Source organism: Pogona vitticeps, chromosome 4, assembly GCF_051106095.1.
Source record: "Pogona vitticeps strain Pit_001003342236 chromosome 4, PviZW2.1, whole genome shotgun sequence".
Classification (NCBI taxonomy): domain Eukaryota; kingdom Metazoa; phylum Chordata; class Lepidosauria; order Squamata; family Agamidae; genus Pogona; species Pogona vitticeps.
In genome coordinates this window covers 187,731,942-187,744,532 of record NC_135786.1, presented here as the reverse complement: position 1 = coordinate 187,744,532, position 12,591 = coordinate 187,731,942, and the positions used below count along the sequence as shown (strand labels likewise).

Genomic DNA, 12,591 nt, shown 5'->3' with positions numbered 1-12,591 from the left:
TGCTGGTGATTGTGTTGCTGAGAACTGTATTTACTGCATCGCTGGATGAAGACTTGCTGCATTGCAAGGAGAAGATCCTGGGAGAAGACTATCTCTGTGGTGAGAGGAGAAGACTTCGTGGATGCTGGACTATTTACATTGGTAACAATATTTGGTTACTGAAAAACTGTAATTTACCATTGCATACTGAAGAACTACTGTGAATGACCAGGACTGTATAAAGGACCAAGAGAAGCTGTATTTACCCCTGTATATATGGACTTTGTTGTAAATAATACTATTAACACTACAACAGTGTCTGTTTGGTTTAATCTCTGGGCAGTTCACTTCACCATTACGCCCCCTGGCGTAGTCTGGTAACGCAGCACCTCTGTCAAGTTCCTTATTCTTCCATTTGGCCATGCCGTTAAAAACATGAAAAACTTATGTTGATGGTTGTTTCAGGGGAAGTGACTTGTTAACTGAAGATACTCAGTACTAGGGGTCACCCTTGCCAAAAGAAGCTATGGAGTCACTGTATGTTGGACTCCCTGTAAGAAGCCCGGGGGCAGCAGCAAAATTTATGTTGTCTGTGGTGCCAACTTAGCGAGGGCCGGCCCTGATTGCAGCCTCTAATTAGAACCATCTGTCACATAAATCCAAACTACGTACAAGCCTTTGAACCAAAGTTGAGACACACTAAACTCACACAAAATTGGAAGGTTAGGATTTCAATAAGGACCAGATTGAAAGAATTGTTGTCTGGCAGCATGTCTCCATAATGTTGTCACCTGGCCAACTTTTAGCTGCCCTTGCCAGGATTGATTTGGGTGGATTGTTTGGATTTACGAACTGGACCGAAGTATCTCCTTCTGACCAATCAATTTCAACATACCAAAAACATCAATGACTGCATGAGTCTAAATTAATGTACATAGGACAAGGCAATGAGTTATTTTCACTAATGCAATAGAAGAATACTGTGAACGCTAAACAAAATATATTTACCCCTTTCCTGCAGAAATCAAGAAGAGAGAAGGCCTACCAAGGTGTGCTACTGACTTTAACTTTTGAGGCAAAGGAAGGAGGCAATAAGCAATTCATGTCATCAGTTGCAGAATCAAGGTCTGGGTCAGACATTGCAAAGGTGTTTTTCCAACATCAGTTGAAATAACAAAACAAACATTGAGTAACATAAATCCAGACAGCTTCTCCCACATTAGCAGGTTGTGATCCTGTGTCTGTTTTTTTAAAAATATTAGCTAATACCTTATCTCTGCCAAAGTGTCGGTGGTGAGATCAACGCTGACAGTCTTGAAAGAGCACCTAGATTCAAATCTCCCTCAAACTCTGCCCCCATACAGATAAGTGGACAGTGGAGGAGTGCAGCATGGTGTTTCTCCTTACAGCAATAATTCCCAACCTTGGATCCCTATACATTCTTGGACTGCAACTTCCAGAAGCCTTCACCACTTGCTGTGCTGGCATGGTCTTCTGGGAGATGAAGTCCAAGAATGCCTGGGGACCCAAGGTTGGGAGTCACTGCCTTACAGCCATCTCCTGTAAACACAGATGGGTAGGAATCCAGAAGTGATCAATGAATAAAACGGAAGTCCTTTTTGCTAGACAGGTAGAACATATATTTCTGAAAATCAGAAGTGAACAAAAGTAAATAGACATATGTCAAGCAATAAAGTGTTGCACAAAAGACGTTCAGTCAAATCTAGGTTCCAAAAATATGGCCTCTTTGAGTGGCCTGAGTTGCCTAAGCCAGAGAATTATTTGAGTTTTATTAATGACTCTATTTAGTTGTTGTGTGTTTTTAACTGGAGATTATGACCAAGGTGAAAAAGGTGGAATCAAAACTTTGTAGAAAAACAGTCAGACTGACGTGAAATCCTGCAATAAGTAATATCTTGGTGGTTCCTTCACAAAAAGCTGAACCATGTCAGAATTAATTCAAAGAGTCTTCTTTTTCAAAATATACATTTTTAATGCTTACAATTGACATTAGTGCCAATGCCTTTATTTTCCATGAGCTAACTATAATAAGATCAGAGAACAAAAGCACAAAAGATGAATACCCCAGTCAGTTTGAAATCACTGAAATTCCTACTCACTTTCTATCACATATTGATTATTTACAAAGATGAACCAGACCATTAAAATTGCCTTCCTCTTATTGTCAAACAATATAGAGGAGAGTGTTGTTTTCCACTTTCAGTGTTTCTGTAATTCACCCCAATTGTCAATTACCACTTCAAAAAGTTAGAAGGAAAGAGTAGGACAGCTGACATAAGGAGCTGTCATCAGGAAACTAAGGAATTTTGGGATAACACCAGTGGTACTGGCAACAGAAGCTGGACTAAGATCTTCACCATCACCTACAACAGCCTACTAAAGAAGCACTGCAGGCATCTCAATGATGGCAGAAAAAGCTAAATATGAAAAATGCAGAAAAAGAAGTCTTGGGGCACTGTTAAAGCTAAGCCAATGGCTTCCCAGGACCCATCCTAAGAAGACAAAAGCACTACAACTTCCAGACTCCACCAGCAAACATGACAATGCTGCTCTGATAACCCCATGCACGGCATCCTCATGTATCACCACCACCACCAAGACCCCTGCCATCAGGCACTCCTCCACTATGACTTCGTTCTCAGATAGCTTGTGTGCCATAGCCAACAGTGTGTTGAACTTCAGCAGATTTCACTTCAAAGCTACACCTAACAAGTCATTCTACCCCAGCCTAATTTGCCTGTCCTCCAATTCAGCACATTCCAAATGTATTGGACAACAACCAACCCCACCCTACAGCCAATAGGAGTAGTTGTCATCCACTAGTAGCTGAGAATTAGACAAGATGGCCACCTGGAATGGTTTCAAAACTTTTTCCTTACAAGGAAACACTGAGAAGGGTAACTCTGACCCTCCAGATGTCCACAACTACAGCTCCCATCAACACTAACCTGCCTAGCCAACAATTAAGATTTGCAAGAAATGAAGTCCAGGGGCATCTGCTATCTAATACCTAAACCATTATGAGTATTAAAATTCAAAACAGGAGTGGGCGACTGTAGTCCTCCAAATGCTGTTTACGCACAACTCCCATCATACTTAAGCAACACTGCCAAAGGTAATTAACGAACCATGGGAGATGCAGTTTAATAATGCCTAGAAGGCTATAATTTCCCACTCTCGGTTTAGAAGACAATGCCTCTTGGAGGTAACTCACCAACCGTGGCAAACAGAATTCTAGAATCGTCCTTTGGCCTGATCCAGTAGGGCTTTTTAAAATGTTCTCATGGACTTTTTTTTTCCTTCCAGAAACTAGTTTATTTAGGGATATAAGCGGATTCCTCCCCCTCCCCGATTCAGTGGAACCATAAATCCACACTTGCCCTAATAGTAAAGATCATAAAAGCTTTATTAATTTGACTGTTCCAAGAATGAAGACAACATTTTCACTTCCATAAACAGATACACATATTATACGGAGCTCCACACATGTGCATTAAAGGGGTTGGACTCAATGGCCTTATAGGCCCCTTCCAACTTTATGATTCTATGATATATGCATTAAATTTTATTGCAATATAAACAACTATGAATTAGTTAATAAGTACAAATCCATGTGTTTAAATATTTGAAGAACTACATTGTGAGGGTTTGGTGGTTGGCTCCAATCCTTTTCCGAATAATGCACCCACTCTCCTTGGTTTAGAAATGGGGGCAACATTTATTGGGGTATTTAATAACAGTCCAGTGTCAACAAAAGCATTTCAAACATTCTCCCTTTTCGACAACAGGTCTGAAGGGCGGGGGGGTTTCCAGTTGTCAACTTTCAAAGGGTTCTTACCCTGGCTATTCCAGGGTCCGGGGCACTCCGGTGGCGTTTCAGCGTTCAGTAATAATCCCTCCTCTCCTTCCAGTAGGGGGATAGTGTCTTCTTCTCAAACGTCCACCCAGTCCCACTCCCTGGGGGTTTCCCCCATCTCCCAAGGGACTCCAAACACTCTCTGTCTGTTGGTTCTCCCAAATTCTCCATTCTAACCTCTTCCTCTGTTCTCTTTCCTCTCTCTCTCTCTCTCTTTCCTCTCTCAACTTCCTCTTCCACTCCTTAGTCTCTCGTTCACCCCAGTATGATGGCTTGGGGTTTAACTCATGCCTCCTCCGAGCATCAGCTTCTTCCTTGGGGACTCACAGTTTCTCTGTCCTCCCTGTCCATGGATCTTCCACCCAGATCCATTCCCAGCCTACTGGCAACTCTCCTTCCCCCTCCTTTATATCCCCCAATCCTGCCTCCACTATTTCCCACCTTTTTTTCTCCCATGCCCGCCAAAGTAGTCCTAGGTTCTGACATCATGAGTTCTTTCAAATCTCCCTCCAAATTCCCCAGGTCATGTCCAGGAGGTCTAGTCTTCTGGGGTGGGGGAACTGGTGGGGTCTGGCTCTCTTTCTCAGCGGTTTCCGGGAGGGATGGCACTCCCGAGAGAGGGCTCCCTCCTTCTTACATACATACAGTACAGTACTTGGGAAATAGTCTGCTTCTTTTTGTAAAAGCGTACCTAATGAAAAATTCACTTTGTCAATTGTGCTTGGAAGATGTTGAATTAGGTGGTTGTTCTTGTTTTTAATACAGAAATTGTTTAGAGCAGTAGGAATTCTTCTGAATCTTCATTAATTTTATTTAACTGTTTGGAAAGTGGGCAAATGAATCATGCTCAAAACCAGGCTATAATAAACATTCCAGCTCATAAAGGGTCCAAATGTTTTTGCTTCCAAATGCACCTGATTGCAATTGAATTTACCATGGAATAATGTAATATAGGATTCCATTCTGTTGAATACTCTTTGGGACTTTTTAATGGACATATTTGGCCTCAAAGCCTGGCTCGTGTTAGGAGAAATTACCTCAACATTTTTTTAGTGAATCAGTTACAGAAAGACTGTAGGGCAAAAACTATCTTGGAATTTCAGGTGGGGGGAAGAGTCCTGTTTTTTTTTTTTTTTTAAAGTATTGTATTTTTTAATGACCATCCTTAATGCTAACAATATATTTTAGAAGATTAGAACTATTAACAACAGAATATGAAATGGAGTGGGCTTGTATGGGTTGGAGTTTTAAGGGTTGAGTATAGTCCATTACCGGGATACCCAGTGTTGTGTTGTGTAGTGCACTGGTCCCCAACCTTGGGCCTCCAGATGTTCTTGGACTACAACTCCCAGAATCCTTCACCACCACCTCTGCTGGTCAGGATTTCTGGGAAATGAAGTCCAAAAAAATCTGGAGGCCCAAGGTTGGAGACCACTAGTGTAGTGGACAGAGTGACAGACTAGGACTCAGGAGCCCTGGCTTCAAACCCCTACTCAACCACAGAAGCTCACTGGGGTTGTGGAACTGGCAAAGCCACTCCTTAAATAACTCATCTTGAAAGCCCCATTACGGTACAGTGGGGTCTCTACTTAAGAACTTAATCCGTATTGGAAGGTGGTTCTCAAGTTGAAAAGTTCTTACGTTGAATCTGCATTTCCCATAGGAATGCATTGAAAACCATTTAATCCGTATCTGCTCTTTTCCGTCCATAGAAACTACAGTGGAACCTCTACTTAAGAACTTAATCCATTTTGGAATGGTGTTCTTAAGTTGAAGCAAAATTTCCCATAGGAATGGACTGAAAACCAATTAATCCGTTCTGGCTGTTTTTTTGTTATGTAGAGGTGTTTTCGTACATTGAAGCATTAGTTCCCATAGGAACTAATGCAAAGCTGGTTAATACGTACTCTACCACTAGGGGGAGAAATTTTTTTTAACCTAAGATGACCTAAGGTTAAAAAAAGAGCAGGAAAGGTTTTTTTTTTCCTGTTCTTATCTTGGATTTCTGTTCTCAAGTAGAAGCAAAATTTAGCAAATGGAGCTGTTCTTAAGTTGGATTGTTCTTAAGTAGAGACGTTCTTAAGTAGAGACCCCACTGTAGTTGTAAGTCAGTTCCAACTTGACACCATAGAACAACAAATAGTCCAATAATGTTGAACTGGCCCTCTACAGACCCAGTCTACCACACATTGTACTGGAATTCTATTCTGCACGGATCCCTGCTCTTTTAAAATATTTACCCCAAAATCTTGCAATTTCAAGATGTTTGTGACTCCAGTTCTACCACCCTCCAAATCATATTTGCACAAGCCCACTATCATAAAATATGGGAAATAAGTAAAGGCCCATATGCTTTAGATTTCCTGGACTACACTTGGTGTCATCTAGACATAGTCTATGCCGATTCACACATTTTGGGGCAGAGATAGGGAATAGATCCATGTACATCTCTTTTGTCAAAGCAGAAATGCTTAAGTGTATACGAAGACATTGGAATGAATACTGTATCTAGAAGTCTCCAACCCAAGTGCACATTACCTGAGTGTGAATAACAAACATGACTCCTTAAAACATTACAAAAAATAGTGGTCAACCAGCTAGTAAAAACCCAAAGATACATCTTTCCCTCTTAGCTGTGAAGCACCACCAAAGCAATTTCACACGTATCCTATTTCTGGCACATGCAAATAACGGTAAGGCAGAATGCAGCACAACCGTTTTTAATCAGATGTACATTTTGATCATTGTATGGTTTATCTTCACTTACACACTGATTTAAACCTCCTTCGCCAAAACCTTAAACCCATCCAAGCTGGAGTAATCCTATTGAGATCAATAGAGCTACTCATCTAATAAATGCAGGGTTTTTAGGAAGACAGCAGTTGCAAACACACCAGCTTGGTAGATTTAATGCACAGGGAGAGCTCTTTTGCTTTAATTAGATAATTGGTGAAAGTTAGCCACAATCCTGGGGAAGGTCACATGATCCTTCATGGTAAATTCCTGGGCAGGTTTTATAAGGATGTTGTTTTATTTTAATTTCACTGTTTTAAAATAAAAATGCAGTGGAACTCCTTCAATCTTTTTTGCAATTCTGCATGGTTGAACATTTGAAATGAGTTTGTGTATCACCCCCAGGCACTGATTCAGACTTGATTGGGGCAAAGCAGACTCCATGTGCTTATTTTTATACACGTCATCTGGGAAGTTATATAGCCAAAGGAACAGAAAATGTGTTTGCTCCCTTGCCAAATTATCACGTATCCCATACTCAAATCAGGAGGGTATCCTAATCAACAAGTTGGGCGACCTCAGCACAACGACAATGTCAGGTCAACTTGAGAAAGTGTAGAAAGAGATCTAAATACCATTTTTTTTAAAAAAAGGAAAGGAAACAACCAACAATCCTTATAATTATCATCATCTGCTGCTTTTCCTTCTTCTGGCAAAGAAACACGCCATCCATTTGCAGAAATCGCCTGAGGAAACGTTACATCAAAACTAATCACAACGATTAAAATCAGCTTTTCTGTGCAAGAGGAGAGTAAAAAGCAAGTTGGAGGCTGGAATGAGATTGTTTTTTCTACAAAAAAAATCTGGGGGTTAAAACTGCATGCTATATATATCTATATATATTTGTTATGCATATTTTGAAGGAGATCAATTCTATGCCTGTGTGATCAGTTAATTTAATTTAACTTTTATTTCGGAGATTGATTTAGACTGGAGGTAGAGACATGAGCTAATTGTATCCTGATCCTTGCCTTGAGGGGTTTCAAAACCCCTGGAGCAACTATTCTCTGTATTTTGTTCTGTCTACCTTAGCCAAGCTATTGCATTTCTCCCTGGTATAGCGAAGAGAGCAGATCGCTGCTGGGAGAGAGAAATATCGGAAGTGGGGAGGCAAAAAAGAAAAAAGAGAGAAAGAGAGGAAAGAGACTTGGGGGGAAAAAAGAGACGCACACTTTGTGGCTTCAATGTTTCAGGTAAGATCTGGCTCGGTTTGTTATTATTTGCTAAGGAGGGTACGGCTGGGACTCTGGGCACAACTCGCTTCCACGCATGTGCCAGGCAATGGGTGAGCGATCCACGCTCCGGGAAACGCAGACGAGAGGCACGGGGCTGGCAAATCTCCCAAATCCCGGCTCGCTGCTGGAACTGGGGCGATGGGAGTTTGGAAGGGCGGGTTGAGCTGGAGCCGAAACGCTCCTCTGGCGAGGCGCTGCCGAACCAGCCTGCCTCGCACCCTCTGCACCCAGTCAAGCGCGCAGCATCCGAGCGGCTCCTGGCTTGGAAGCGACGACCGTTCTCTGCTCTTCAGCCTCTCTCTCTCTCTCCCTCTCTCGCGCGACACCCCACCCACATCCACCACGCGCCACTTCCAGAATCTCAACCCTCCTCGCCGCCCCTTTCGAAGAGGGGCAACCACCACCCCCACCACCACCCCTCGCTCGCGCCGCCATGAGCTTTCTGGTTTTGCAATTAGCCGAGCCGCCGCGCGCCCCCCACCCCCGGAACCCGTCGCAGTTGTTCTCCCCAGCGGGCTTGAGGTGGTTCGGTTGTGGCTGTGTGTGATGGGGTGTTTTTTTTTTTTCCGCCTTTCGCTGTGCCTTTTCGTCTCCTTCCTTCCCTCCCTCCCTCTCGCCTTTCTTTTTGAGGACCGACGGGCAACGGCAAGGAAAAGAAAGGAGGGGGTCACTCGTGTGGAGCCCCGGCTAGTATTGTTCGTCGCCTCTCCCCGCCCCGAAACGCCCCAGCTAGCTGCTAGAGAGAGAGAGAGACGCCATTATGGGCTGGAGAAGGCGCCTGTGTTCAGCTTTTGCCCCCAGGGCGCTTCCGTCTCTTGCACGCAGAGGCAACGAGGCACCTTCCCCACTGGGCAAATCGGCGGGGGCGCGCGCGCTCGCGTCTGGTGGGGGAGGCGCGCGCCGAGGGCTCTCCCCCGGCTTGGCCCAAGACCCCGCCCCCTTCATCCCCGGGTGCACGGATAAGTCCGCGCGACCCGACCCGACCCGACCCCTCAGCTCGGGTCTGGGCGCCTCCTGCTCTGACCAAGGCGTCGGCTACTAAAAAGCAAGCAGGTCAATGGCCGAAGCTGGCCCGCCTGCGCCCGAGCGGCAAGCCGCTGCTGCAGGACCTCTTCCAGGACTAGGGGCGGCTTGGACTCCGGAAAGGCGGCATCTCTCCCTCTTCCCCCCCCCCCGCCCCCGGTCTCCCTTTCTTGCGCCGCTCGCGGCTGCCCTCCACTGGCCAGGCTCCTGAAGGCGCCCGCGGGCTTCTTGCTGCTTGCTTCTCTCGCCGGGTCGGGTCCGGGATTAGACTCCCGTTGGCTGCCAGGCTGGAGGCCGGGCTTCTTAAAGGGCCAGCAGGGCCTTGGTTGGGAAGCGATTTTTCAATCCTTAACCCGCACGTCGAGCGCCTTCGAAGAAACGGGCAAGGGCTCCGGTGCCTCGTCGCCGCTAGGAGCGGATCGGGCAGCTTGCTCGCTCGCTCGCTCGCTGGCCAAAGTCCCGCTGCTACAGAATAGGCGGGATGGATCGGGTGGGTGGGGAGGACTGTTGTAAAAGCTGGACGCTGGAATCCTGGGTGAAAACCTCGACCCTCTTCATGGAGGCTCGGACCTGGTGCCATAAATCAAATTCCGGATTATTTCAATGGTAGCGCATGGGAAATAACTGAGATTGAATGAAAGTGGGACTTGTTTCTGAAGACATAGATACCAGCTCACTATGAGCTACCTGTTGAAAACCAGATAAAAGAGTAAGATGTCTCTGGGCACATGCAGAGTTCTTTCGAGTTCGTTTGCTTCCGTGAACCCCTTCCCTTCCCCAGAGTGTGAGATTTGGCAGCACAGCTTCCACATCCAATTGTGGTTCTCAAAAGAGTTGAGTCACAGCATCACAAATTAATTACTGCACAGAAACCAGTGAGTGACATTAACGTATAACAACAACAATGCATACCTAAACTCTGTAACACATTTATTCCTGAAGTGTATCGACATTAGGGTCTAAATCTGGATTCATTTTGCAAGCACTGCTGTATTATGGTGTGATTAAGGCTTTTGTCCAATGAACAGGATCCCTTCTAATCAGAGGAGGAGTGGGCACTTCCTTTCAGATCAAGCTGGGCAGTCACTGCAGGCCATAAAATATGGAGGCTTGATCTGAGACTGGCAAGGCGGACATGATGTAAGTCTGCATTTTTAGGATTGAGGCCTGAAGCTTCAGTTGGGAATGTTGCTATAAGAAAATGAGGTCAGTAAGCAGATTGAGGAGCCAAGTTTCCTGTGACTTTGACTTTCCTGGTTTCATTGGGGCAACATTGTAGACAAAAGTTAATAAATAGAAATACTGATGTTGCTAAAATGCCCTATGCCAGGGGTCAGGGAACTTGTTTACCTTTTAGCCCCTAAAAAATTTATATACACTGACATTACCCCCTTGATAGGACACTGATCTAGCGTGTGAATGCAGGTATCTGTATCGGTCCCCCTGCATATTTTAAGGATGCCAGAGCTGTGTCAAGCTCTACTTTAACAGCATCCACACGAGACAAAAAGAACCAGAACCAGCTTTTGGCCACTAATATAATAGTTTCAAGGGATCACAATTATTTCAAACTGACTGCACAGGACAAAACACCAGCATTGCCCACCACCGTTTAGCCTGGCTATATTACGGGTTTGAAACCACTTCTTTTCCTATTCTGCGCGAACAACACTGATACAAAGAAGAAGCGCTGCCATGACCGTCCTCATTACCCCCAGGATTTTCATTTTTACCCTATTTGGGGTAATTTACCCCTGTTCCCTGACCACTGCCCTATGCATTCTCAGTGCATGGAAAGCTACTTGGTTCAAGTAAGACTGCTTGTTTGATTTCTTCAGCTTTTCCTTCTCTGCTGAAAGAAAGAGAACAGTTTTTAACATCACCATTCTAAGAAACGTTTGCCTTCTGGTTTCAATCAACAAAGCTGGCAGACACATACAAGTTTATTTGAGCATACCCTCTGGGTACCAAGCATGCTTGGATTGTTTGAGCAAATTAAAAATGAGGGAAATGGCTTTTACCTTCTCAGCAGTTAGACTCCTTAAGAATGCTTCTACTTTGAAACTGGAAAAACAAACAAAATGTGGTGCGGGAGAAAAGGAGAAGGGGATTTCCTAATATGCCTAAAATATGCTTTCTCATTTCATAAATGTATAACAAACAATATTTTATACAGAATTCCTATGCATGTACTGTGAAAGAGTAGTTTTCAACCACATAGTTAACATTAGGCAGCAGTCCCGCGCAAAATTATTTTAGAAAAATTACACGGAATTTAGTTGAGCTTAATTTTGAGTAGGTATGGTTTGACCCAGGCTGCTAGTTAATGAAGTAATTTCTTAACTACATGAATTACTAACATAATGCTTAGTTATGAACATTCTTTTCCATCCACCCATCCATCCATCTCTCTCTTTTTCTTCAAATGTCTGCATGATCAGGAGAAAGGTACTGTTAATTCACAAATGAAGAGTGGTGATGTGAGATGTCCAACATTACATTGAAAAAGGAGGCAAGTAAGGTCTTATTTTGGCCAAACTCCTCTTTGAACCATTATATCCTAGTGGCTCAGATGTTGAACATGACTGGATTTTTGGAACACGTGAAATAATGGACTGTCCTTTTGGTGCGTGTGCAGAGCTGCAACGGTAGAAGCGGCCAAAGTGAGATGCTGGATGCACATGACCAGGCACACGACTGGCACCATGTCAAATTGCCATGGGAGCTCTTGCAGTTGAACCTCTATGCATACAAATATTGAACAGGTTACTGACCAATAACGATCATTTGTGCATAGGCAGAGCATTGTGATTGACATGCTCAACCCTGGTTTGAAAAGTTTCTGGTTTGAATTTCCTTTTTTTTAAAAAAAAAAGTGATCTCGTCAGATGGCATTCGACAAGCCACACTCTGTGAGCTACTGTTTTAGGAGAAATAATCTTATAGTAAGATAGCATTGTTCAGACTGACATGATTTACTTTGGAGTTTACTATAGTTTGTCAACTGGAGCCAAGTAAAAAGATGGATACGGAATTGCACAGAAGGATATATCTCAGCCTATGTGAGGTACCAGAAGTAGTGTTTACACACCAAATTCTTCCAGCAACAATTCATTTATTTCCCTCACACACACACCTTTCTTTAGTTTATCATCCCAAAAGCCTTCTTGCTACTGTTCCAATTTTTACAGTGGCTATCTCACAGTGAATATGAATTTGACCAAACTCCGTGAGACAGTGGAAGACAGGAGGGCCTGGCGTGCTCTGGTCCATGGGGTCACAAAGAGTCTGACACGACTTAATGACTAAACAACAAGAACAACATCACATAGTAGAATTCCCATCCAAGACATTCCTCTTGAGTAATATAAACTTTCTTTTCTGTTTCACAACATGAAATGGATTTCTGCTAGTGTACGGTTATGCAGCTAGATTGTACACACGTCTGCTGTATGCAGATGTGTGCAGATGTTTCTGAGTATGCATACGCCTCTCATGACAACACCATCTTTAGAGAATAATAGGATTTGCTGTTGTAGTTATGCTGCCAGCTTCTTGTGACCCAGTATGGTTTTCAAGGTACAGGAGATGTTGAAGAAATGCTTTAGCATTGCCACACTCTATATTGGCAGGTTCCATGGTGAAGTGGGAATTCGAACCTATTTTTCTTGAGTTCTAGTCTGG

The 12,591-nt window shown here is 43.8% G+C and overlaps 1 protein-coding gene across 1 annotated transcript in view; it reads left to right on the top strand.

Annotated features, from left to right (window-relative positions):
* Positions 1 to 5,959: 5,959 nt before the first annotated feature.
* KCTD1 (potassium channel tetramerization domain containing 1) overlaps positions 5,960 to 12,591 on the top strand; it is a 110,431-nt gene continuing 103,799 nt past the window's right edge. The window contains exon 1 of the mRNA XM_020785707.3: positions 5,960 to 7,842. Within this exon, the coding sequence (XP_020641366.1) occupies positions 7,834 to 7,842 (9 nt within the window). The 5' untranslated portion in view covers positions 5,960 to 7,833. The remainder of the gene's footprint in view (positions 7,843 to 12,591) is intronic.